Raw genomic sequence first — 24,959 nt, forward strand, 5'->3', positions numbered from 1 at the left:
AGGCTATTTATTGATGCATAAAATTTATTAGACATCTGGTAAAGATCTACGGTATAAAAAATTTGTTGTTATAAAGTACAATGTTGGATTATTTTTATCTTTATTTCAAAGTGTTATCTTTGTATTTAGAGGAAATTTAAGTTCCGAGCAATAATTTATGTTTGAGAAAATAATACTACAATGGGATAAAGTAGCAGACGCGAGGATGTTGCAACTAAAAGAGAGTTTTAACGTCTATCGTAAATTTTATCACTTGGTAACGAGAGTAAGAGACCGAGGGAAAGTTTAAACTTAAACTTGTATATAAAAGTTGAAAGAGAAGAGGATATAAAAGAATGTATAAAGGTTGTTTACAGTGTCACGATAATGAAAATTATTGGATTAAACTTTTCGCGCGATTTTTATTTTAAAACTTACAAACAAAGTGGAAGAAAAATCAAACCCTGGATCCTTTTAATCCCGAAAATTATTAAGAATTTATTTTCACTAAAATGCGTTTAATAAAATAAATTTTCCTGGGGAAATTCACTGGAAAAATCACTTAATTAATTTTTTTTCACAACCCGGATACTTTATAGCGACATCTTAAAAATTTCCGCCGATTGTATGTTCGGCGAATGCAATAAAATTCATTTTGTGCAGAAAAAATGATATTTAAAATATTTTCGCGGTTACAAAAGTAATATTTCTCGGTGGAAAACTCGGTTGTTCCACTAAATAGAATGAGTCGATTTAATTTTCTGCATTACTTCTCGGGTACAGAAAAAAAAGTAAAATAAAAAAATATCACTAAAAGACAATAGAAACCCTTGAGAGTATACGTTTCTCGTTCTTTTCAATTCTATTGTCACATCATCCACGCCATTGCATCAAATTCTTTTTTAGTCTCTTTATTTTTTTATTTTTATCCTCACTGAATATAACTATCTATCAAAGTCACTCTTTATATATTTTTACACAACAAAAATTTTAAATAATAAAAAAATATCTTTTATTTAATTTTACATTAATAAGAATCAACATTTAATTCCGTAGTAATTACGAGTTTTAAAAAAAAAATTGTAATTTAAAATTTTTCATAGCAACTTTTTTACCCTCATACATAATCCACATAAAAATGAGTATATATAAATAAATGAAAATGTAAATGTAAATACTTTTTCACAGAAAAATTTAAAACTCTGATATTCGTTAAAAATTTTTTTTACGTTTCTCATTAATGCTTAATCACTTTGTTCTTTTTAAACTGCCATCTCTTTATCATACCCGAGTAATAAAAAATAATAAAATAAAAAGCAAACAAAAAGAATTAACGTGGATGATGATAATAAAAAAGTCAAAGTAACTAGAGTAAAAAAAATTAAGTATAATAATATAATACTAACATAAAATATATCCAGCTGTTAATGTCAATAAAAAGTTTTTATAAAGAGAATGAAAACGATAACGATTACCATCAACATAAACAGAAAATGAAAAAGTACTTAAAGGATCCATCATCAGTTTTCCCAGTAATTTTTCCTTATCTCGATTTTATTTCTCATTCATTAATTTATTTTTTTTATTTTTCATCTGCAAAATAAATTGCTGACTTGTCTGTTTGATTATCTCGCGGCTATTTCTCATCGCGGATCTCAACTAAAAACAAAAGGAAAAATAAAAGTCCATTCTATCGGTTAATTTAAGATTCATTTCAAAATTAAAAGTTAAAACAAAACCTTAATTATCTATCGCTCATATAATAATTTGAGCTCCGACGTTTAATTTCGCCTGGAATATTATATTGTTATAATTATATAAATTACGAGTAAAATTTAAATTTAATTAGCTTTAATTAGTCTTGGATTGTGAAATTAACATTCAAGTTAATTACATGTAAGACTAAATTTAGTGATTACAATTAAATGTAATTTGAATTATCGGGGTTTAAAGCGAATTCCTAATCTAATACAATATACCTGAGCATCATGCAGAAACTGGCGCAACTATTATACAGCAAAACATTGTTGCGTATTTGTATAGACCACCGGGAATTGAAATCGGCTCCCAAGACACTTGCATCTCAATTACCTACTCGTGATCGTTAATTGCAATCGCGGACAAACCACTCAGTTCTATCAAATCTACATCGCACATTCAATTCGCCATTTCGTATTATCAATTATTAACTCACTATTATTATTATTATTGTTGTTAAAACATGTCTACCCAATTTACATGAGACGTGTCCTCGGAAAATAGATAGGCTTGTCTGCGATATAATGCGAATATCATACGTACTATGTCGTTCACTACAACGTTAATTATCAGAAAACTTGTTGGTAACTTCTAATATGGCTTAACGAACCTTCTTGTTCAGCTTTTCCGATAAGTTTTTAATTTAAACTAGGGATTTTTATGAAATTATCCTACTTAAATAAGCTTCGGAGTAATTTGAATTTTACTAAATAATGTAATTTGTAATTTACTTTTTTTTTGCAGTGACGAAATTCATTAGAATTGGCATCGCTGACAAGAACGATAATCCGCCTTACTTTGATAAGAGCCTCTACGAGGCTGAAGTAGACGAAAATGAAGATATACAACATACAGTACTCACTGTTACCGCCAAGGATCACGATGAGTGTAAATATGTCTATTAATTACTTAACTTTGTGAACGAGAAATTTGAGATAACTAGGAAATTTTAATTATGACGGCTCTATTTAATTAAATTTAATAATTTTTTTTTTATCAGTACTAAAAAAGTTGGAGAAAATAAAAAAAAAAAGAATAATTATCACTGGGGATAAGACTTTTGATTAATTTTGAAATTAATGGTTCGAATATTCGATATTACACCGAAAATATTGGTCGCATAAAAAAAGTTTTGAAACAAAAGTTGTAGGAAATTTAATTTTATAAAAAAAATGTCTCTTATGATTTTCTTATACGTCCAATATTTTCACTGTAATTTCAAAATTAAGATTCATAATGAATGATTCAAATTTTTGTTAATTATGAAAATATTAATTTTGAAATTACGGCTTTCTTATTAGAACTAAAAAAAAGTTACAGGATACATTTTTTTTGTAGAATTAAATTTTGAACAACTTTTATTTGAAAAATTTTTTTATGCGACCAATATTTTCACCGTAATTGCAAAATTAAGATTCATAATGAATGATTCAAATTTTTGTTAATTATGAAAATCTTTATTTTAAAATTACAGCTTTCTTATTGGTCCTAAGAAAAAAATATAAGAAACATTTTTTTTGTAAAATTAAATTTGGAACAACTTTTATTTGAAAAATTTTTTTATACGATCAATATTTTCGCCGTAATATCAAAAATTTGATACCATTAATTATTAATTGTTATTTTTAAATTAGCAAAAACCCTGGCCCTAATTATCACTTTTACATTTTTTAAAAATTGATTTCCCTCCATTTTCAAGTCATGTTTTTTTTTTAATTATTTATTTAAAGAAAAAAATTTTGTTTTCAACCCCGAAGGTATCGATTGAAAAAAAAATTTAATTAAAATTGATAAATTACGTGGCGAGTAAGAAAATGGGTAAAATAGTGAATATTAATTATAATTAACATAATAATGAAATTAAAATAAATTTAGCCTCGCGTATTCGATACGAGATTACGAGCGGTAACATAGGGGGTGCATTTGCCGTGAAGAACATGACTGGGGCCATTTATGTCGCTGGAGCATTGGATTACGAAACGAGGAAGAGGGTAAGTAATGCTATACTCTAGTACATGTTGAGCTACAACACCTACTCCTACAGAGTCTTGAGCATAATTCACTAAACCGTAAATACATAGACGGGAATGTCAATAACAGTTAGAACCCACTGAGTTGTGCATCAAAATACTTCGCTGAAATTTAACTCGTGTTTACATTTATTTCACTCCCTTTGAACACGACCTTTTAATAGAATTAAATTTTAATTTATTAATTAATTTCATTTATTTTTTCATCACTTAGTATGAACTTAAACTAACGGCGTCGGATAATCTACGAGAGAATTACACGACTGTTGTAATTCATGTTAAAGATGTTAATGATAATCCCCCAGTGTTTGAGAGACCCACTTATAGAACTCAAATCACTGAGGAAGACGATAGAAATTTACCAAAGCGAGTTCTTCAGGTATTTTTAGTCTCAATTATTTTTAAAAATCAAAACCGACAATTTTTTTTCATCATTAAAAAATTTTTTTCAAAGGTAATGGCAACTGACGGTGATAAAGACAGGCCTCAGAATATTGTTTACTTTCTAACGGGTCAAGGAATCGATCCTAACAACCCAGCAAACAGCAAGTTCGATATAAATCGAACAACCGGTGAAATTTATGTATTGAAGGTAAACAAAAAATATATAAATTTGTTATTATAATTTGAAGATAAGTTTTTTTACAGTAATATTATTCTCTCGAAGTAATATATATTTTTAATACATACTAAAATGTTATCTCTGTGAGAATAAAAATAATGGAATTGAATTATCAGCCGTTAGATCGCGATCAGCCAAACGGAAGACCCCAGTGGCGATTTACAGTATTTGCTCAAGACGAGGGCGGGGAAGGTCTTGTCGGGTACGCGGATGTTCAGGTTAATCTAAAAGACATCAATGATAATGCCCCGATATTCCCACAAGGCGTCTACCATGGTAATGTCACGGAAAATGGAACAGCAGGTGATTTTATTTACAAATTTATTATGCATATTCCCCGTCAGGAAAAGATTATTAGAATACTAGATATCCGGGTAAAAAAAACATGATCCTGAAATTGACAGACAATTTAAAATTTTTGAATTTTTTTTCTACTAATTAATTACGAAAAAAAAAACTAAATAAATGCACGTGTAGAAAATTAAATAATCTATAAGTGCAATTATTTGAAATATTTTTTTTTTAATTTGTCGTTTTTTAAAAATTCAAAAATTAGTAGACGTCGGCCAAATTCAGTATTCTAAAAAAACTTTATTTTGGCGCGATTTTTAAAAATTTAAAATAAATCAAGTCGAGCAAGACAATTCTGATATAAAATTGACGTGAAGATTTTACTGAAATTTATTTTTCAAATTCTGCTAAACTCCTAATTAATGTCAACTGTAAATAATTTTTTTTTAATCTCTGTCTCTGCGAAATTGTAACTGCGCTGCCTTTTTTTCAATTAATGCTTAAACTTTTTTTAAATTTGTCGTTTTTTAAAAATTCAAAAATTAATAGACGTCGGCCAAATTCAGTATCCTAAAAAAACTTTATTTTGGCGCGATTTTAAAAAATTTAAAATAAATCAAGTCGAACAAGACGATTCTGATATAAAATTGACGTGAAGATTTTACTGAAATTTATTTTTCAAATTCCGCTAAACTCCTAATTGATGTCAACTATAATTAATTTTTTTAAAATCTATGTCTCGGCAAAATTGTAACTGCGCTGCCCTTTTTTCAATTAATGCTTAAACTTTTTTAAAATTAATTATCAAAATTGAGTATTTTTAAAAAATGGGGGAGAGGCGGCAGTGTCTGAGAATGGCCTTAAGTCAAAAAAGTCATGATCAAGTTATTTTATTGACCCGGTATAAACTTTTCTCATACATTTAATTGTTTTTATAAATAAAAAACTATTATAATTAGGAATGTTGGTGATGACAATGACTGCGATCGATTACGACGATCCCAGCGAGGGAACAAATGCAAAATTAATATATTCCATTGAGAAAAATGTTATCGAAGAAGAAACTGGTTCGCCGATATTTGAAATTGAACCAGATACCGGCGTTATCAAGACCGCTGTTTGTTGTTTAGATAGAGAGCGCACGCCAGATTATTCGATACAAATAGTCGCGGTGGATGGAGGCTCGTTAAAAGGTATCTACAATCTACAATATAAAAATACATATACTTTTTTATCTCATTTACTTTTATGTACTCCAACGAACAATAAAAAAAAAAATAATAAATTATATTTAAATGAAACCGCGATACATAATTTCTTGGTTTCATAAAATAGGGACGGGGACGGCCTCGATACGAGTGAAAGACATAAATGACATGCCTCCGCAATTCACTAAAGAAGAGTGGTTCACTGAAGTGGATGAAACAGATGGTACAAACCTCCCGGAAATGCCGATTCTCACTGTCACTGTTCATGACGACGATGAAACCAACAAGTTCCAATACAAGGTAACTATTTACCGGGAAAGAGAAACCACCAGACGTTTAGAGAAATGACTTTAAACGTTCGGGGATTTCTAAAAGCTTCACTGCACACATGTAGACTTTACTACCTACTAATATTGAGCTCACAAGATACAAGCTACTTTGAAGTGGTTAAATTTTCTTTTACTGTCCTCACGTTGTCTCTTTTAGCTCGCCCTGTACTCGTACCCTCACTCATTCTTTCACCACATCCCCATTCATTTTCATTTTCGCTTTGAATTTTACTGATGGCCAATGACTAACAGAATAACGTATCAGCCTTCTGCAGACCTGATGCATTTATACTTAAAATTCATTATTTCTTTATGCTTTAAATCTCTTTAGGTGCTTGATGACAGCGGCTTTGGTGCTGATAAATTCACCATGGTCCGTAACAATGACGGCACTGGTTCATTAAAAATAGTCCAGCCATTAGACTTTGAGAACCAGCTACAAAGTAACGGATTCAGGTTTAAAATCCAAGTCAACGATAAGGTACTTTGTTGTACTCATTAATTATTTATGCAGGATAAATAAATAAATAATAATAAATTATTTTCTGATAGGGCGAGGATAACGACAATGATAAATATCACGTAGCATATTCATGGGTTGTAGTAAAACTACGGGATATTAATGACAATAAACCCCAATTCGATAAATCAAACATCGAAACTACGGTACTGGAGGACGCGAGTGTTGGAAATAGTTTAGAAACCTTTAAAGCGACGGATCCTGATCAAGGTGGTCTTAGTAAGGTTTCCTATGCGATTGATCGTAGCTCGGATCGCAAAAGGCAATTTCACATAAATGAAAATGGCACTGTCACAATTCAGCGAAGTCTTGATAGGGAGGAAACCCCACGGCATCAAGTAAATTGAAAATTTATAACTCTCTGGATACTTGGAAAAAAAATACCCACTTTTAAATTTTATTAATGTGACATTTATCGTTTGATTTTTAGGTGAAAATTCTAGCGATTGATGACGGGATACCACCGAAAACTGCTACTGCGACGCTGACGGTTATCGTCCAAGATATAAATGATAACCCGCCGACGTTCTTGAAAGATTATCGTCCAGTTTTGCCCGAATACGCCACACCCCGTAAAGTAATTGAAATTTTGGCAACTGACGACGACGACAGATCAAAAAGCAACGGCCCGCCCTTTACATTCCGCATGGACCCAAATGCCGACGACATTATTCGCGCGAGTTTCAAAGTCGAGAGTGATAACAGTTAGTGATAATGATAATCCTTTAATTACAATAATAATCACTAAGTGGTGTATTAATTTATTCTATTTGATAACACAGAGGGCGCTAATGGTGATGGTATGGCAATAGTATCATCTCTACGTTCATTTGATCGCGAACAACAAAAGGAATATTTAATTCCCATAATAATTAAGGATTCCGGAACTCCGCTTATGGCCGGAACAAGTACCTTGACTGTTGTAATTGGCGATGTTAATGATAACAAAATGCAGCCCGGATCCAAAGATATATTTGCGTACAACTATGCAGTACGTGTTTAACTTTTTTTACTCAAAAAAAAAAAATACAACAGCATTTAAAATCGTTTAGAAAAATTAAACTAGATGTTGTTTTTAACTCAAGGGTATTTTATTTTTTTTTAGGGACAATCACCGGATACTGAAATAGGTCGAGTTTATGTTTACGATCTCGACGACTGGGATTTACCGGACAAGAAATTTTATTGGGAAGGTTTAGAGCACGCTCAGTTCAAGTTGGACGAAGATTCAGGGATGATATCCATGAAATCCGGCACTCACGATGGAAAGTATCATTTACGTTTCAAAGTTTACGATCGTAAACACACACAGACTGATATTCCGGCAAACGTAACTGTCACCGTAAAGACAATACCACATGAGGCAGTAATGAATTCCGGGTCAGTACGTATTTCCGGAATATCCGACGAAGATTTCATTCGCGTATGGGATTACAAAAATCAAAGGTTAACGCGCAGCAAAGCGGATTTATTTAAAGATAAATTGGCGTTGCTGCTGGATACCGAGAGGGAAAATGTCGATGTGTTCAGCGTGCAGCAGAGAAGAAAATATCCACCATTGACAGACGTCAGATTCGCTGCTCATGGGTCGCCCTACTACAAGGCAGTTCGTTTAAATGGAATAGTTCTGATGCACCGGGAAGAAATTGAAAAGGAAGTCGGGATAAATATAACCATGGTTGGTATTGACGAGTGTTTCTATGAAAACGAAATTTGCGAGGGCAGTTGTACGAATATTCTTGACATTAATAATCAACCGTACATGGTGAATGCTAATAAAACCGCACTGGTCGGCGTGAGGGTTGACGTTATTGCCCAGTGCACTTGTGGTGCGAGAAACTTCAGCACTAGCGAGTCATGCCGAAATAGCCCTTGCTACAATGGCGGTCGCTGCATAGAGGGCAGATACGGATTAACGTGAGTTGAATTTATAAATCTATTTATTAATGATAAATTAAACGCTCTATGAATACTAAATTTATCGGCAAAGGGCCTGGGCTTGATAGATTCAGAGCTAAAAATATTTCAATTAATTTACAGTGTAATTTTATATATAATATAGAAAATTTTCGATATTCCTCACAAGCCGTAAGTTATTTGCAATTAACTTAAAATTTAATATAATTAATTTTGGGGAACAAAATTTAGATTTAAAAAAATTTTCAGTTAATTGCAAATAACTTACGACTTGTGAGAAATATCAAAAATTTTCGCTAAGATAAGTTATAGGAAATAAAATGCTCTACATAAAATTTCCTATAAAATTTTCCGATAAAGTTGATGATTGCGTCAAAAAATTCAGAAAATGTAAAAATTTATCAGCAATCTAACTTTAACTTCGAATAACTTTTGAAGAAATAAAAATATCGAAAAATTATAAGAGACCTTTTTTGTAGAGCGTCAAATTTTCCACAAGAAAATGTCTTGAACATTTAAAAGTATTGGTCCCACCGAGAGCTACAAAATTCCTAAGCTTAAAAAATAAATTTTCCCATGTTATTTAAACGGGAAGTAGAGAATTGCGATGCGGCGGCTGTTAATTTTAATATTAAGAGCTCAAACTTTCACAGTATTTTTTTTTCGGTATTTCCAACAATATTTTCGAAATAATAAAGAAAAAAAAAATTAGTCGATTTTTTTGAATCAGTCTAATATATAATATAGTACAAGTTGTGGGAGATATAATAATGGGGTTGTATTATGTTTGCTATTAGATGTCAATGTCCAGCGGGCTACAATGGACCTAGATGTCAGCAAACAGCTCGGAGTTTCCGTGGCAACGGGTGGGCTTGGTATCCAGCATTAGAAATGTGTGACAATAGTCACCTTAGTTTTGAGTTTATCACACGAAAAGCTGACGGTTTGTTACTCTACAATGGTCCCATTGTGCCACCAGAATCCGACGAAGTTATGGTTTCCGGTAAGTTAACAAACTTTCGTTTGCGATAATTTAGTTTTCCGAGTTCCCTTCATCTTCTTCATGAATATAACATCACATCAATATTTACATTTCAATTGAGATATCCCGTTGTCTCAAACTATTAAAACTTAAAAATAAAATTACCCGTCCATTTCTTGCAAAGAGTAGAAACAAAAAATAAATTTATTTAAACAATTAAATTTCATTTATTTATAAAACTTATTTTTTTATTTATGTAGATTTTATTTCCGTGGAACTCGAGCGCGGTATACCGAGACTATTGATCGATTTTGGCTCGGGCACACTTGAGTTACGTGTAAAAACAAAACGAACTTTGGACGACGGCGAGTGGCACCGGCTTGATATCTTCTGGACAACAGAAACAGTCAAATTGATCGTGGACTTTTGTAAGTCTGCTGAAATATCTGAGCAAGAAGACGGAACCCCGCCGACGCTTAATGGCGCATCCTGTCAAGCTACAGGAGCAGTCCCGCCATTTAATGAGTACCTAAATGTTAATGCACCTCTGCAACTTGGGGGATTGTATGTCGAGCACTTTGACCCGACTCAGTACAAATGGAAGACACGTCCGCTGGGCAAGGGCTTCGAGGGATGCATAAGAAATTTGTTCCACAACAGCAAACTTTATGATCTAGCACATCCAGGGCTGTCACGACACAGCGTCGCTGGTTGCCCGCAAACAGAGGAAATTTGTAATAACCAGGAATCAACATTCAGATGCTGGGAACACGGTACCTGCGTCGGCAGTTTCACGGAAGCTCGATGTCAATGTAATCCCGGGTGGACTGGCCCCGGTTGCATGACGCAAACCATTCCAACAACTTTCAAACAGCAGAGTTATGTCAAGTACGCGCTGTCATTCGAGCCAGATAAATATTCGACGCAGATACAATTACGCTTCCGAACACGAGAAAACGACGGGGAACTCTTTAGAGTAAGCGATCAGCATAACAGAGAATACGCGATACTGGAGATCAAAGGCAGCAGATTGCAATTCCGATACAATTTAAATAGTCTGAGGATTGAAGAGAGAGACATTTGGCTGAGCGCTATCACTGTCGACGACGGTCAGTGGCACACAGTGAGAGTATCGAGATATGGGTCTGCTGCGACGTTGGAATTAGACGGAGGCGAAGGTCGACGGTTCAACGAGACATTCTCATTCGAGGGTCATCAGTGGCTGCTGGTTGACAAACAAGAGGGTGTTTACGCCGGTGGGAAAGCTGAATACACGGGTGTAAGGACCTTTGAAGTATATGCGGATTATCAAAAAGGTAACGTATAATTAATTAAATAAATTGGCGTTTGCCGTACAACTGTACGGTAATTTTCTCGAGCAAATTTGTTTACTTTAATTGGGATGATTGTTTCAGGATGTTTGGATGATATAAGATTGGAAGGCAAACATCTTCCATTACCACCGGCAATGAATGGAACTCAATGGGGACAGGCAACAATGGCAAGAAATTTAGAGAGAATGTGTCCGTCTAATAAACCCTGCAATAACGTACTTTGTCCAGAACCGTTCGAGTGTATTGATCTTTGGAATGAACATGCTTGCACGTGAGTACATTCTTTACTTTGCTAATTAATCTAATCCACTCATTAGAGCACTCTGCGGACTACAGAGTGGTCTAATGAGCCCGCATATAGTCCGCTCTTGAGTACTGCATTAGATCTGATGCAGGCTCTGGGGTTTAAGTGGATTTAAAAAATTCACTGGCAATTAAATAAAATGGTACCGTTTTATCTTAGATGTGGAGAGGGAAAAGTACGATCTCCCGATGGTAAAGGATGTATGGATAAGAACGAGTGTATTGATTATCCCTGTTTGAACGGGGGTAGATGTATTAATCAAGACCCGAGACTTAGGTACAGGTGTATTTGTCCGGACGGTTTTTGGGGCGAAAATTGCGAAGCTATTCAAGAAGGACAAACGCTTAAATTGAGCATAGGTGCTCTTGCTGCTATTCTTGTCTGTGTACTAATAATTCTTGGTGGGTTTTTTTATTTTTTATAAAAATAAGTCTAATTAGCGGGGATCTGATTAAGCGGTTGGTTAACTTTATGTTTTATTGCAGTTCTAGTTTTGGTATTCGTTGTAATTAGCAGAAGAAGGGAGGCGCACATTAAGTACCCAGGACCAGATGACGATGTTAGAGAAAATATTATCAATTATGATGATGAAGGAGGCGGAGAAGACGATATGACGGCCTTTGATATCACTCCGCTACAAATTCCTATTGGAGGCCCTATTCCAGATATGGGAGGAAAATTATTATCTTGTAAAGCTCCATGTAAGTAATCATCGTAATTACGCGGTTTTATCTTCGCGTATTTTTTATCATAAAAATTTTTCTTGAATTTTTTTATCAATTTTTAAATAATTCAAAAAATTTAAAATTTTATTTATTGACATTTGATATTTAAAAAAAATCCAGATGAAAATTTTTAATGATAAAAAATAAATGAAACAAAATTGAAATTTTGTAAAATAATAATTTATTTAAAATTAGATGCCATGGGACCAGAACCAAATATCGGAATATTTATAGAAGACCACAAAAAACGAGCTGACAGTGATCCAAACGCTCCACCATTCGATGATTTACGAAATTACGCTTACGAAGGGGGTGGAAGTACAGCCGGTTCACTGTCATCGTTAGCTTCCGGTAAATAATAATCCACCTGCATAATTAATACGTCATAAGTCATAATAAACTAACTAATGCCCTAATAATTTATCACCTTAATGGCCCAAACCATTAACCAACACAAAGTTTGCCCTCAATCCCTAAAACCTTTAATGATTAATAATTCCACGCAACTTAAATCCGCAATTCAGTTATCCCGCTGACAACAATTACCGAAAGTTTGTTTACGATCACTAAATAATATATTATAAATTGCATGATAAATTTCCAGGAACCGACGACGAGCAACACGAGTACGAGTATCTGGGCGCCTGGGGACCCAGGTTTGATAAGCTCGCGGATATGTACGGGCCAGCAGACGAAAGTGAGGAAGAAGAATAAATAAAATGAAGTTGATTAAAGGCACCAGTGCCTCGGTGCGTGATGTTAATACAGCGAGATCTCATTAAGTGACTAAAAACTTCTGTGAATAAAAAAAAAAGTAATTCCAAAGAGTGAAAAAAAAAGTAATGAAGATTTTGCCGATAAGTAAATCGCGTAACAACTTTTTAGAAAGTAAAATTCCACGGAAAATAATATTATGTACACCTAGTGTACTGTAAAAAAAAGTTTAGACAAAACTAAACTAAAAAGGTTAAAGTTAAGACACAAAATATATAAGAAACGAAGTAAAAAAAAATAAAACCCATCGTTCCTACCTGAGAGCACGAACTTTGCAATAATATTTAAAACTTATATTTAAATAAAAAAAATATGAATAATAATAAATAACTTGCACGCATTGATGCATGGAAATTGTGTGTGTTAAGTGCGCGTTAATTTAAGCACTTCATTCCTATATGTGCATATTAATAATTAAGATAAATTTTTGTATAAAATAATTTATTGATATTTATTTAAAAATATTTTTTATTGATATTATTGATTGATATTTTAATTATTTTAATTATTTAAATTACGTTTAAAAAACGACACACGTTTATATTTAAAATTTTTTATCTTTAGTATGTAATATTTGTAATTATAATTATAATTATATTTAATTATAAACGTGTCGTGTGAATATCGGCTTACATGTTTTTTAAACTCACGATAAATATTTTTATGGAAATAATGAAACTAAAAATAATAATTAAAAAATAATTAAATACCAAAGAACAATCGCAACTAAAGTTATAAACTTTTGTCTTTTTTATACGTAAAATAAATAAATAAAAAATATCTAAATACTCCGATCTCATCACGTACGTGTGTGTTATGTGAGATTTTAAAAAATATAAGTCTCAAATTTTATATCCAATTTAAGTTATTGTATTAATTAATTAATTAAATTTAACTAAACTAATTATATTTATTACTGTTGATACAGTTAATGGCGCCGTGATGTATAATAATTAATTAATTAATTAATTGTATTTATTAATAATTAGTTTACCCCGCAATCTTATCAATGGTTTATTGCCATATCTATATTATCAATTAATAATTATTAATTATTAAATAATTAAATGATTCATTGCTCACATCGTGAATTAAAGATTTATTAAAAAAAAAAATATAAAAAAAAAAAAACACGTAGAACTCACTGGAAATAAACAAACGTGTAAATTCTTTAGCGATTGCTACTGAATTTAAAAAAAACAAAACAAATTTACACTCGAGTCTCAATGGCTTTTAATTAATAAAATAAAATAAAAATAAACAATTTGTATTTCTTTACGTCAAATGAGACAAACGAAAGACCAGTTAATTAAAAACGTACATCAGACACAACATATGTATTAAAAAAAAAAAAAAAATGAAAAAAAAAATTAATTTTAAGATTTAAAAGTAAAAAAAAAATTATCTCACGAGAAATACAACAAAGCTTAAGACCGCGATAGTAAAAAAAAATATATGTCAAGTGTATTCTTTGTTTTTAAAAAAAAAAACAACAGATCTAGCCATCCTCCAATCGACTGATTTGTAAAATTCTCAATGAGATATTAAATAGTCAATTTAACGATTAGATATAAATATATATATAAATAAATATAAATATATGTATTATAGTCAATCAAGACTATTTGTATAAGTACATAATAAATGATGTACGAATGTGTAATTATAATTATAATTATTATTATTTAAAAAAAAAAAAAAAGTAAATTATTAAAAAGAAACAGATACGATGGGAAATCAGAGCAACGAAGTGAATTGTAACTCTGGTTTATCAGTTACACCATTTTATAATTATTTATTTATTAATTAATTAATTAATTTGTTTTGATTAATTGATTCATTTAGAACTATTGTATCGCATCATTTTAAAACCATTTGTGATATTTATTTTATTTTTATTTTATCGCGTATACGCTATCCCAAAAATCCTCTTCCTAGTCTATCATATGTCATATATATCATATATTTAGTATAAAAAAAGTATATTATTATTATAATTCTCGTGTAAAAAAATTTTTAATTATAATTAATTTAGATCGAAATTTCATCTGAAATTTAAATCGTGAAACAAATATGACTCATCATAAATTTTTATCACGAATAAATTATGAGTCAAATTTACATCCAAATGATCTCAAGTTCATTCACTAAATTTATTTGACAACCGAAACTGATTTACGTAAGTCCAGTAATTGATAGAAGAAATTTGTTAGTAATTTCTTAGAGGATTAATTTGAAAAAATTTTCAATTCAGTAAAAATTTTGTCGTTTCTATCGAAGTCATCCCTCGTCCGATTCAAAGACCTACAAATTAATTTTATAAATGATACGAATTTACTAGACGAAAAGTTTGAACAAATTACCGATGAAAGTCATATTTGTGTCACGATCTTTGTAACGAGACTGAAATGAGCTGACGTCTAATAATTTTTTTATTTTTTTTCAAACGATGAATTACATAAAAAAAAAAAATTGAAAAAATTGCACCTGTAATTTTTTAAATTTCCTACCCGTGCATATTTTTATTTTTTATTTTTTTTTTAATTGATCTGTTGAAAAAAAAATTCAAAAATTATTAATTGTCTGCTAACTTCCAGATCATTTCATGATGAGACTAAAGTTAACCGACGTCTAATAATTTTTTGATTTTTTTTCAAATGATAAATTATTAAAAAAAAAAATTGAAAAAATTGCACCTGTAGATTTAAAATTTTCTACATGTGCATATTTTTTTTTTTTTCTTCAAATTGAATTGTTGAAAAAAAAATCCAAAAATGATTAATTGTCTGCTAACTTCCGGATCATTTCATGATGAAATTCAAATCTAAATTAATTATGAACAAAAATTTTTTTCCACGGGTTATAACATTTATTAAATGTTTCGTCGAACTACATAATCTTCCATTACCCCTTCCTCGTTGTCTAATTGCACGCCTTTATTCATAAACACTCTACCTTGTTCATTAAATCATAACTTCGTCATTAAATAACTCGTTGTTGTTATTATTATTTTTTAGTCAACATGTCATCGAATTGTTAATTTGTAGACTTTAAGCAGAGACAGTATTCCTACCGACTGGCATTAAATAAAAAAATCATGATAAAAAAAATTTTAAAAGTTATTTAAATAAATAAAAAAAAATTACTAGAAAATGTTTTATCGTTAACACATGAGTTGCGTGTGTGCAGTGGCATTAAAGAGAGATAATTAGAAATCACTATTGTGTATGTACATTGAAGATTTAAAAAATATGATAATGATAATGATGATGATAATGATGATGATGAAAGGAACAAATCGTTATTACTGATATATTTAATTATTACTGTTTCTTTTTTAATTTATTAATCTTGCTGGACCTCAACTATTTGTCTGGACATTTAATTTACTGATTACTCGATTGATTGTTTGTCAATTAAAAATTTGTCATTTAAAAAAAAAACTACTGTCAATATCTTGTACATAATGTAAAGTAATGAGAGTGAAAGTGCGCACATTTAAATAAAAAATATAAATTACCGATAATTTTAATCATTTATTTGAATTTCAAGTCTGATTATTTTCGCGCACAATTATTTACTTGTACTTTAAAAATATTTTTTTTTGAAATTTCAAGTGGAATCAATTTTTTTAAAAGGGTAAATTTCCAGTTGGTAAAGCAAGATTAAGAAAATTTATAATTTTAAACATTAAAAATATAATAAATATTTAAAAAATGAAATAAACCAATAGATATATATATTTACTGTAGATGTTGACACACTAAAATACTAAATATGTATATATATAAAATATATATGTACTGCCACTGAACACATCTCATTAGTACAATTACCGAATATATAAATATATTTAATTATGATTATTATTATGATTATGATTATAAATACCGATTGAAAAATTACAATCCGCATAATCGAACATTCGTATTATATTTAAATTTAAATTTAAATTTAATATTTATTATTAATTATCAATTACTTACTATTATCACTATATCCATACCATTTGTACGTTAATTATACTTGAGTTCGGACGAAATAAATGCCTTCTTTTTAATAAAAAAAACCAACAAATCTAAACTTTATTTACCCGCCCTGAGGATAAACATTTTTTAAATTTTTAAAAATCCATAAGATCAAGTCTCGTAATTAGGGCCAGGATTTTTGCGTTATTTAAAAATAATTAATATGTGATATGAAATTTTTGATATTATGGGGAAAATATTGGCTTTATTAAAAAATTTTTCAAACAAAAGTTGTAGGAAATTGAATTTTCTAAAAAAAATGTTTCCTATAATTTTTCCTTAAGACTAATAAAAAAGCCGTAGTTTCAAAATTAAGATTTTCATAATTAATCAAATTTTGAATCATTCATTATGAATCTTAATTTTTGAATTACGGTGAAAATATTGATCGTATAAGAAAATCATAAGAGACATTTTTTTTAGAAAATTAAATTTCCTACAACCTTGTTCGAAAACTTTTTTAATAAGACCAATATTTTCGCCGTAATATAAAAAATTTTAAATATTCATTTAAAAAATAAGACAAAAATCTTGTCCCTACTCGTAATTCAAACCGGTACTGAAAAGTTAAATTTAAAAAATACAGTCAAAGTCCATTAACTCAGAACTTCCCTGAATCTTGACCCCTATTACGAGTTACCCTGCCTTCTACCCGTTGCTATAAATTTTTATGTGTCTGTATATATTCATGTATTCATCATACATGTACGTAAGAGCGCATGCCTGTAGTTATCTTCAAAGAAGAAGTGGCATTCGATAAGTCGGAATTTCCACTCCTCTGACTAACTGTCCAAGTTAATGGACTTCGACTGTAATCAGAAGATCATTTGAACAAAATTCTTCTTGACCCTGACAAAAAAATTTAGTCAATACAAAAAACTAGTCTATTGTATTGGGATCAATTTAATTGAAAATGTGTCTCGTAATCCAACAGAAGATGAAAGTTTTTGTGCTTCTCGACTCAGCTGACCATTAACTGATCAGTGAGTCTCGTAATCCAAGTGGTAGAGGAATTTCTTCTCGACTCAGCTGATTATCAAATGATTTAATCCGTGAGTCTCGTAAGCCAAAGTGGTACTGGAGCTAAAATTAACAACTGGACACTGTTTCAATAAACACTAGATCACTAATCACGAGTTCTTCTCGACAGACATTGACAAAAAAATTAACCAATAGAAATAGACTAGTCTAGATGTATTGTGATCAATTTAATTGAAAATGTCTCGTAATCCAACAGAAGATGAAAGTTTTTGCGCTTCCCGACTCAGCTGATCTTATGAGATCTTTTAAAAATTTTAAAAACAAATATTCTCGATCTAAACCTATCGAAACCTCTATAGAAACTTTCTAAAGCATCTAAATAATTTTTCTGTGTACAGATTCTAATTGAATTCAATAAGGGAACGATAGTGGGAGTGAAAATCATAAATTATCAATGAAAGGACAAAACTTTCAATCTTTTTCCTAAAGAATATCTCCAAATATTACCAATGAAATTTAAAAAACATAAAATTCATATTCAGCACACCAGAAAAAAAAATAAAAACATGCAGTCATTCACTCACCAACCGAAGAAACATACATTAGATATTTCCTGGAAAAAGAAAATATGATTGATTAGTTTTGTTACAAAAAATTATCTTCTATTTTTGCACAGATATAAAAATTTTTATTTACTCGGTGGACGTAAAACAGAACCACCAGCTCCAATACCCGGCCCATGTCTCAGGAACTCCAACACTCACTTCACTTTTCACTACTCACTCACTCAACACAACCACTACTTGGTATTTTCACAAACTTACACACTTTTATCACCACTTCACTTTTTAAATAAAACTTAATTTCTTTTAACACTCACTGAAACTTTATCACAAACTTCCGCAATAACCAAAAAAATGGCGTCACCCCACTATTAAATTTAATTAAATAAAATTATTGTTGCCTAATTTATTTTCATTACTCTGAATCACGGAATATATTTAAAAACTTTAAATTTTACGAACTCTCGATATTCATCACTCGAACCCCCCTCCCCTCACCTCCGAAACAAGAAATTATTGATTTCAATTATTTGAACTCATTAATTTATATAAATTATTATCCCCACTGGTAACTATAATTTTTTTATAACTAATTAATCGTAAATTAATTAATTTTAAGCTTAAAAAGTGTAATAATTAATTATAATTAACGGAACTCCTCGCGACACTTTCTTCTCTCGACGCGCAATGGCGGTTATTCCGCCCGCTAAAACTAAACCATTTTCAAATGACGCTTGGGATGGCGCCACTTGTTAGTTTTCAAATTTTTTAAATATAAAGCGAGTCGAGTGTCCCAAATTAATAAGAGTAGACATTTACTGATTTTTATAATAAAAAATATTAGTTTTTTTAAATAATTAGATATTTTTTTTGTACTTGACAACAACTATTAATTTAAAACGACGCATTCTTATAAATTAATTCAAATTTTAAAATGAATAAAAAATCTTTCATTCAATACGAAATAACTTCACATATAAAATGATAGTTTTCATAAATAATTATAAAGTTTAATGCGAAAAATAAAATTTAATTATTCTAAAATGTATAAAAAAAATATTAAGAGGATTAATTTTCCAGGAAACGGAGAATCGGGCACTTAAAAAAAATAAAATCTCAGTAATCTCATACTATTTATTAGGAAATATAAATAAAATAATAATTTAAAATAAATTAAATTTCATTTATAAAAATATTAAATCATCTGCATCCTCTACAGCAGGAATGGTTTCTAGTTCTCGATTGTTTTCTTCTCTGATCATGATGCGGCTCATCAGCAAACCTGACGACAGGATCACTGGGCGGGAATTCAGATGATATTCTTTGATAAAGTCTCCATATAGCAACATCTAAGAATACTTTTATCCCACATTCGCTAAAGAAAACAAAAAATAATTTTATTTTAATCAATGGTCATTATCACTTAGCCAGTTTTTCAAATCGAGTTTATTTTTATCCGGGTTTTAATTAATATTACTAGTATTTCTATACATTAATAATATACCCTGTCAAAAAAATCATGTGGGATTGCATGGGAACCCATAAGAGTCCATATAAGAAAGTATGGATTTATATAAGAATCCATTTAGTAAACCATGGGAATCTGGGTCTCTACATGAGAAATTCCCACAGGAAACTGTGGGTACATGAATTCCCATTTTGACATGGTGCAGATTCTCATGGGAAATCTAGGTAAAAATCCATACTAGGTTTCCATATGGATTTGGCATGGTGTGGATTCTCATAGTAACCCATGTAAGAATCTAAATCGGGATCTATGCTGGATTTCTATAGGAAACCATATGGGAATCCATCATAACGCAATGTTGGAACCCACATAAGAATCTGGGCTGATTTCCCATATGGATTTTTTTGATAAGCTACAGATATACCAGCAATAATAATTAAAACCCGGATTCAAAACAAACCCTGTTCAAAGAACTGGACCGTATTAAAAATTATTTACTAAATAAATTATCGACTTACGAATAAATCGAATAATCAATGGCTCGAGTAATATGCAGAGTTATTAAAAAAAAACCAAAAGTTATTATGTATGTTATTATCAATGGTATTTCATTTTTACTAATCCAGTCAGCGGCATCTGCTTGATCCGATTCTTTGAGTATCTATTAATTTAATTTATTTTATTAATTATCATTATCCTTCAGGACATAAAATAAATTGAATTGAAAGCTACTAAAAATTTATTTCAATTATTTTAAAAATAATACTGAGCTGTCACATCTCAGGTGATCATTTAAAAGTTGCCAGTAAAAAAAAAAAAAATAAATGTAATATATTTATAAAGGAATTACGTTACGTGGTAAATCTTATTCGGAAGGACAGTCAGTATGAGCATGTCAATAGGACTCCAAATACAGGCCAAAAAAAATTCAATGAAAAATAATGTTGCCAATAACTGTAATAATTTAAAAAATTATAAATAACCTCTATAATTAATAATGTCATTAATTACTATTGCATAAATACTGATAATTACTTCATAGAGACATAGAATAGGTGCTGCGGGCTGACGAAATGACGACGGGAACAACGAAACTGTAGCGACGATAACATAAACACCCGCAGCAACACAAAATAATTTGAACTGGGATCCAAAGTCATCGCAATTTTGACATTCATTCGCTTGAAATATAAAAATTCCACTGATATTTAGTATCAGCCCCCAAATAGTGCAGAGTATTTTTGTCATAATTAATTTGTCATGTCAGTTTTCAAAATATTATTCATTGTAAGCGGACATTTATTTGAAATATATACTAACCACGTTTTATTGACAGCTCTGAAGATAATTGCAATTCAAATAAAAAGACAAAAATATTTTCGTTTTTTTTATTCAAAAAATTACCAACAAATTTTTAACAGACTATTTGAAAATCATTCAAAGAAAATTTATAATGACGAAGATTTAGATGTATCAGTAAGAGATCTATGAGCAGGAGTATAAAAAAACCAATCAGTAACTTCAGGATCTTTGAACGAAATTCTCCGAGCGCCAAGTCCTTTACCCATCAGCCATAAATAAATAATCTTGATCCTGAAGAAAACAATAGCTCGCTGGTTCTCAATGCACTGATATTCTCCTGACTATTGACTAATCACTATTTATATTAATTATATATTTATTATAATATTTATCAATGATTATTCTTATTATTTTTTTATTTATAAATCTACTTGGATATCAAGTCGAGCAGAGCATCGAGTGATTCCGTGGCGTCCATCATCCACACAAATGATAATAATGACAAACATGACGTCATATATGAAGCTGCGTCGTCCGTCGCCATGAAATTAGCAAGACCAGCAATTACTGAGTAATGATCTAAGCCCATTAGAGAATTTATCCACATTAGCTAAAAAAAAAATTCATTTTAATATAAAAATATATAAAATTCTGTTGGTTTGTGTAAAAAAATTCTTACCCATTTACTTGACTCTTGAGTCAGTGCCCAGATCGCGTGGACCAGCGGTGTCCAGATAGCCCGCGTTGATAAATTCGCTACCAGAGCAGCCACCAGCATCTAAAAAAAAAATTATAAATAAATTACATATAAAATTTATAATTAATTAATTAATAGTTAATTAAAATACTTTGCCTCGTAAATGTATAGGAGATAAACAGGCGGCTCTTTTAGAGACCGCGGCCAGGGTTTGTGCTCAGCAAAGACCGACAAAATTGAAAAAGTAAAGAGCAGTGATGAATAAGAGGGATGTACTATTGGCCCTTCTTCAAAGCACAGTCCAATTATACAAATTTCTCGTATGTGTGTATACAGTCCAGCAGCAATCATTGCTACCCAGTGACAGTTTATGCAATCGACCCAATCCCTCATCATATCCATCCTCGCGAAATTAATTACCAGCCAAAAATTATTTATTTATTTTAATTATTTTTATTCACTTTGATTTATCACTCTTATCATTTATTTTTAATTTTTCACGATTAATGATTGACGTTAAGAGGTTTTGTTACTAAAAATAAACTACAACTTCATGTCACACTCAATTATTTCAATTCATTTTATTTTTTTTTTTTTTTACAAATGAATTGATTGGATTTTCTCTTCCAACTTTTTCTCTAAAAAAATTTATTCAATTATTTTGTTGAGGAACCAATGATATATATAATTAATTAATGGCGACATACTTTTATAAAAATGTATAATTAAAATTGAAAGTTATTTATTAGAGTAATTTATCGCAGAGCATTAGGTCAATCAAAGGTCACTTGTAGCTTAAGTGTTTCAAAGTAAACTTCTCACCCTCCGTAAACAGTAAAAGTGATGAGCATACGCTTTCACTTGCTAGTACAAGACTATATATTACATTACCCTTATCCATAATACATTACATTAGCTGATAGCCTCGGAAAAATATAAAAAATTACCTGGAGTATAATTCACCACTTAATCAATTCCTAACTTATTTGAATAAAAATAGGGAAGGCGGGGGCAAAATGGGGTACTTACGACAATACAAAATTTTGAAGGACTCAGTAGGAAAAATTTTCCGTTGCCACTAAAAGAAAAAATCTCATTTTTGCGGGTAAAATGGGGCACCCACTAAAAAAAGTGAAAAAAAAATTTCTGGATATTAAATAATTTTAATTAAATTAAATTTTTTTTGTAAGTAATTTACACAAAGAAAAATTACATTTTACATAATTATTGGATAGCAGAAGAAAAAAAAAATTTTAATACACTGTAAAAAATTTTCGGAGTGAACGCGAATTAAATTCGGAGTTATTTTAATGTAAAAACTCCGAATCGGAGTGAATGCGAATTTAAATAAAATCCAAAAGACTCCGATGAAAAGACAAACTCTCTATTTACTCCGTATGCGGAGTAACTTTTTCACTGAAAAAAATAATCAGTAGCAGCTACCTATTGGCAATCGGTAGCCACTACCAATTATTTTTTGGTAGCCGCTACCGATTATTTCGGTACCAGTTACCTAATTTTTGGTAACAGCTACCGAAATAATCGGTAGCTGTTACCGAATAATTGGTAGCCGTTACCGAAATAATTGGTAGCTGTTACCAAAAATTAATCACAAGCAGCTACCGATTATTTCGGTAACTGGTACCGAAAAAATCGGTAGCAGCTACCGAAAAATAATCGGTAGTAGCTACCAACTGCCAATCGGTAGCTGCTACCAATTATTTTTTTCAGTGTTGTAAAAACTCCGAAATTCCGTGTGATGGAGTGAATTCGGATTGAAATAAAATCCATAATCACTCCCGACTTTACAGTGTAGTTTTTATTATAAAACAAGTCATTAAAATTTTTCGACTGACACTAAATTTTTGAAAAACTTTTGCCTGCCCCGTTTTTCCCCGCCCCGACCCCTATAAGAAAATAAAATAAAATAAATAGTCAGCAAGTTTATAACAATGGAAGTGACATTCAAATCTCCAGTCTACTCGGTCAATGAACAAGGACAGCAGACAAAGAGGCCATTGATCCGTATGACATCAGGAAATTATCCTTTGATTATGTCACTCAATTTCCCTAACTCATCTTCATCAAATTAATTTTCCTTTGCCAACATCTACTGCAATATCAGAAGCAGACTAAGAACTTAAAGCTCCCATTAATTACCTCCCGCTATTTACTACTTTTAATTTCAAAAATCTCTTAATAAATAAAAATAAAAAAAGTATAAAAATGTTTTAATACCCAAGTGAATCGGCAGTAAACTAAAGAACAAGGTATCATTCCAATTGGTTCAATCGTAAGATAAAAAGTTGCAGTAAGTGATTTCAACGATTATCCTCATCGATTGTCCGTAGTCATGACGACGGCACAAAGAAATCTTCTACTCAGTTTTATTTTTTACAAAAATATAAAGTCTCGTTTTTAAATTTATGCTCGCATTGTTCTCACTGTTTTTAAGTGGAGACTTAAAATTAAAAAGGGGATTTTCTCTTTCATTTCCTTAGTTCTTAAGTTTAAAATAAGAACACTTTGAGCCGTCAATTACATTCATTTATTCCATTACATATATATTCAAAAAAAAATTTATTACTATTGCGAGACGTTTTTTTTTTTTATTCTAATAAATAATAAATAAAAATAAAAGATAAAATTAAATAGTTAGTCTATTCTATTGTTGACATTCGACGCTGAGGATATGCGGTCGAATCAACAAGGCTCCTAAAAGCCTTTCTATCTCCCAAGGACTTTTATCATAAAAGTTATAGCACATATGTGACGAGAGATACAAATCTTACGTCCTTACATTTTCCATGCATGTAAAAAGCGAGCGAGCGAGTGAATGTTTTTTTTTTAAATTTAAACTCTGATTGAACATTCACGAAATTTAATAATCATTTTTTTTATTGCACTAAATGTTTCTTATTCATGTCTAGTATAAATTTAATATTTTATCTGCCTTGTATATTTTCACTGGCTTTTTCTTTTCAAAGTCCAAGGCAGCTTGTTAACTCGATTTAACTCAAACTATGAATCTCTTCGTCAAGTTTATAATGCAATTACTCCTTCAATTTGTCTACCCTTGTATCGATAACGTTCATTTAAATCTTTTGTACAAAAAATGATAATTACTTTTTTTTTTTTTTTTTTTTT

At 30.6% G+C, this 24,959-nt stretch overlaps 2 protein-coding genes across 5 annotated transcripts in view; one reads left to right on the forward strand and one right to left on the reverse strand.

The window, feature by feature from the left end:
- LOC130667837 (neural-cadherin) overlaps window positions 1-14,287 on the forward strand; it is an 87,626-nt gene extending 73,339 nt beyond the window's left edge. For all 3 annotated transcript variants that reach the window (XM_057469699.1, XM_057469700.1, XM_057469701.1), the window contains 19 exons: window positions 2,482-2,625; window positions 3,613-3,728; window positions 3,982-4,146; window positions 4,222-4,359; window positions 4,506-4,692; window positions 5,640-5,873; window positions 6,016-6,188; window positions 6,549-6,698; window positions 6,770-7,075; window positions 7,168-7,441; window positions 7,520-7,728; window positions 7,843-8,654; window positions 9,452-9,657; window positions 9,897-10,952; window positions 11,052-11,241; window positions 11,434-11,675; window positions 11,760-11,975; window positions 12,195-12,350; window positions 12,604-14,287. In XM_057469699.1, the coding sequence (XP_057325682.1) occupies window positions 2,482-2,625; window positions 3,613-3,728; window positions 3,982-4,146; window positions 4,222-4,359; window positions 4,506-4,692; window positions 5,640-5,873; window positions 6,016-6,188; window positions 6,549-6,698; window positions 6,770-7,075; window positions 7,168-7,441; window positions 7,520-7,728; window positions 7,843-8,654; window positions 9,452-9,657; window positions 9,897-10,952; window positions 11,052-11,241; window positions 11,434-11,675; window positions 11,760-11,975; window positions 12,195-12,350; window positions 12,604-12,713 (5,084 nt within the window). In that variant the 3' untranslated portion in view covers window positions 12,714-14,287. The remainder of the gene's footprint in view (window positions 1-2,481; window positions 2,626-3,612; window positions 3,729-3,981; window positions 4,147-4,221; window positions 4,360-4,505; window positions 4,693-5,639; window positions 5,874-6,015; window positions 6,189-6,548; window positions 6,699-6,769; window positions 7,076-7,167; window positions 7,442-7,519; window positions 7,729-7,842; window positions 8,655-9,451; window positions 9,658-9,896; window positions 10,953-11,051; window positions 11,242-11,433; window positions 11,676-11,759; window positions 11,976-12,194; window positions 12,351-12,603) is intronic.
- A 5,186-nt stretch (window positions 14,288-19,473) lies between these two features.
- LOC130667840 (uncharacterized) lies at window positions 19,474-23,331 on the reverse strand. 2 transcript variants are annotated; one of them, XM_057469706.1, is made up of 7 exons: window positions 21,969-23,331; window positions 21,795-21,893; window positions 21,134-21,725; window positions 20,849-20,994; window positions 20,664-20,767; window positions 20,332-20,474; window positions 19,474-19,720 (listed from the first exon to the last, which is right to left on the reverse strand). In XM_057469706.1, exons 1-3 carry the CDS (start codon window positions 22,212-22,214, stop codon window positions 21,543-21,545), a joined length of 528 nt encoding a protein of 175 aa, XP_057325689.1. In that variant the 5' UTR covers window positions 22,215-23,331; the 3' UTR covers window positions 19,474-19,720; window positions 20,332-20,474; window positions 20,664-20,767; window positions 20,849-20,994; window positions 21,134-21,542. The 2 variants fall into 2 exon arrangements, with proteins under 2 accessions (XP_057325689.1, XP_057325688.1); XM_057469705.1 differs by lacking the exons at window positions 19,474-19,720; window positions 20,332-20,474; window positions 20,664-20,767; window positions 20,849-20,994 and having other exon boundaries at window positions 21,001-21,470; window positions 21,547-21,725; window positions 21,969-23,324.
- Window positions 23,332-24,959: the final 1,628 nt, after the last annotated feature.

The sequence above is a fragment of the Microplitis mediator genome, chromosome 5, assembly GCF_029852145.1.
Source record: "Microplitis mediator isolate UGA2020A chromosome 5, iyMicMedi2.1, whole genome shotgun sequence".
NCBI lineage: Eukaryota > Metazoa > Arthropoda > Insecta > Hymenoptera > Braconidae > Microplitis > Microplitis mediator.

Excerpts from the sequence above, each read along its gene's own strand:
- LOC130667840 (XM_057469705.1), bottom strand. The coding sequence starts at position 22,214 with ATGGATATGATGAGGGATTGGGTCGATTGCATAAACTGTCACTGGGTA. Across the intron at positions 21,894-21,968 it reads ATCTCCTATACATTTACGAG|ATGCTGGTGGCTGCTCTGGT; the intron begins GCAAAGTATTTT and ends TTTTTTTTTTAG. Across the intron at positions 21,726-21,794 it reads CTCAAGAGTCAAGTAAATGG|CTAATGTGGATAAATTCTCT; the intron begins GTAAGAATTTTT and ends TTTTTTTTTTAG.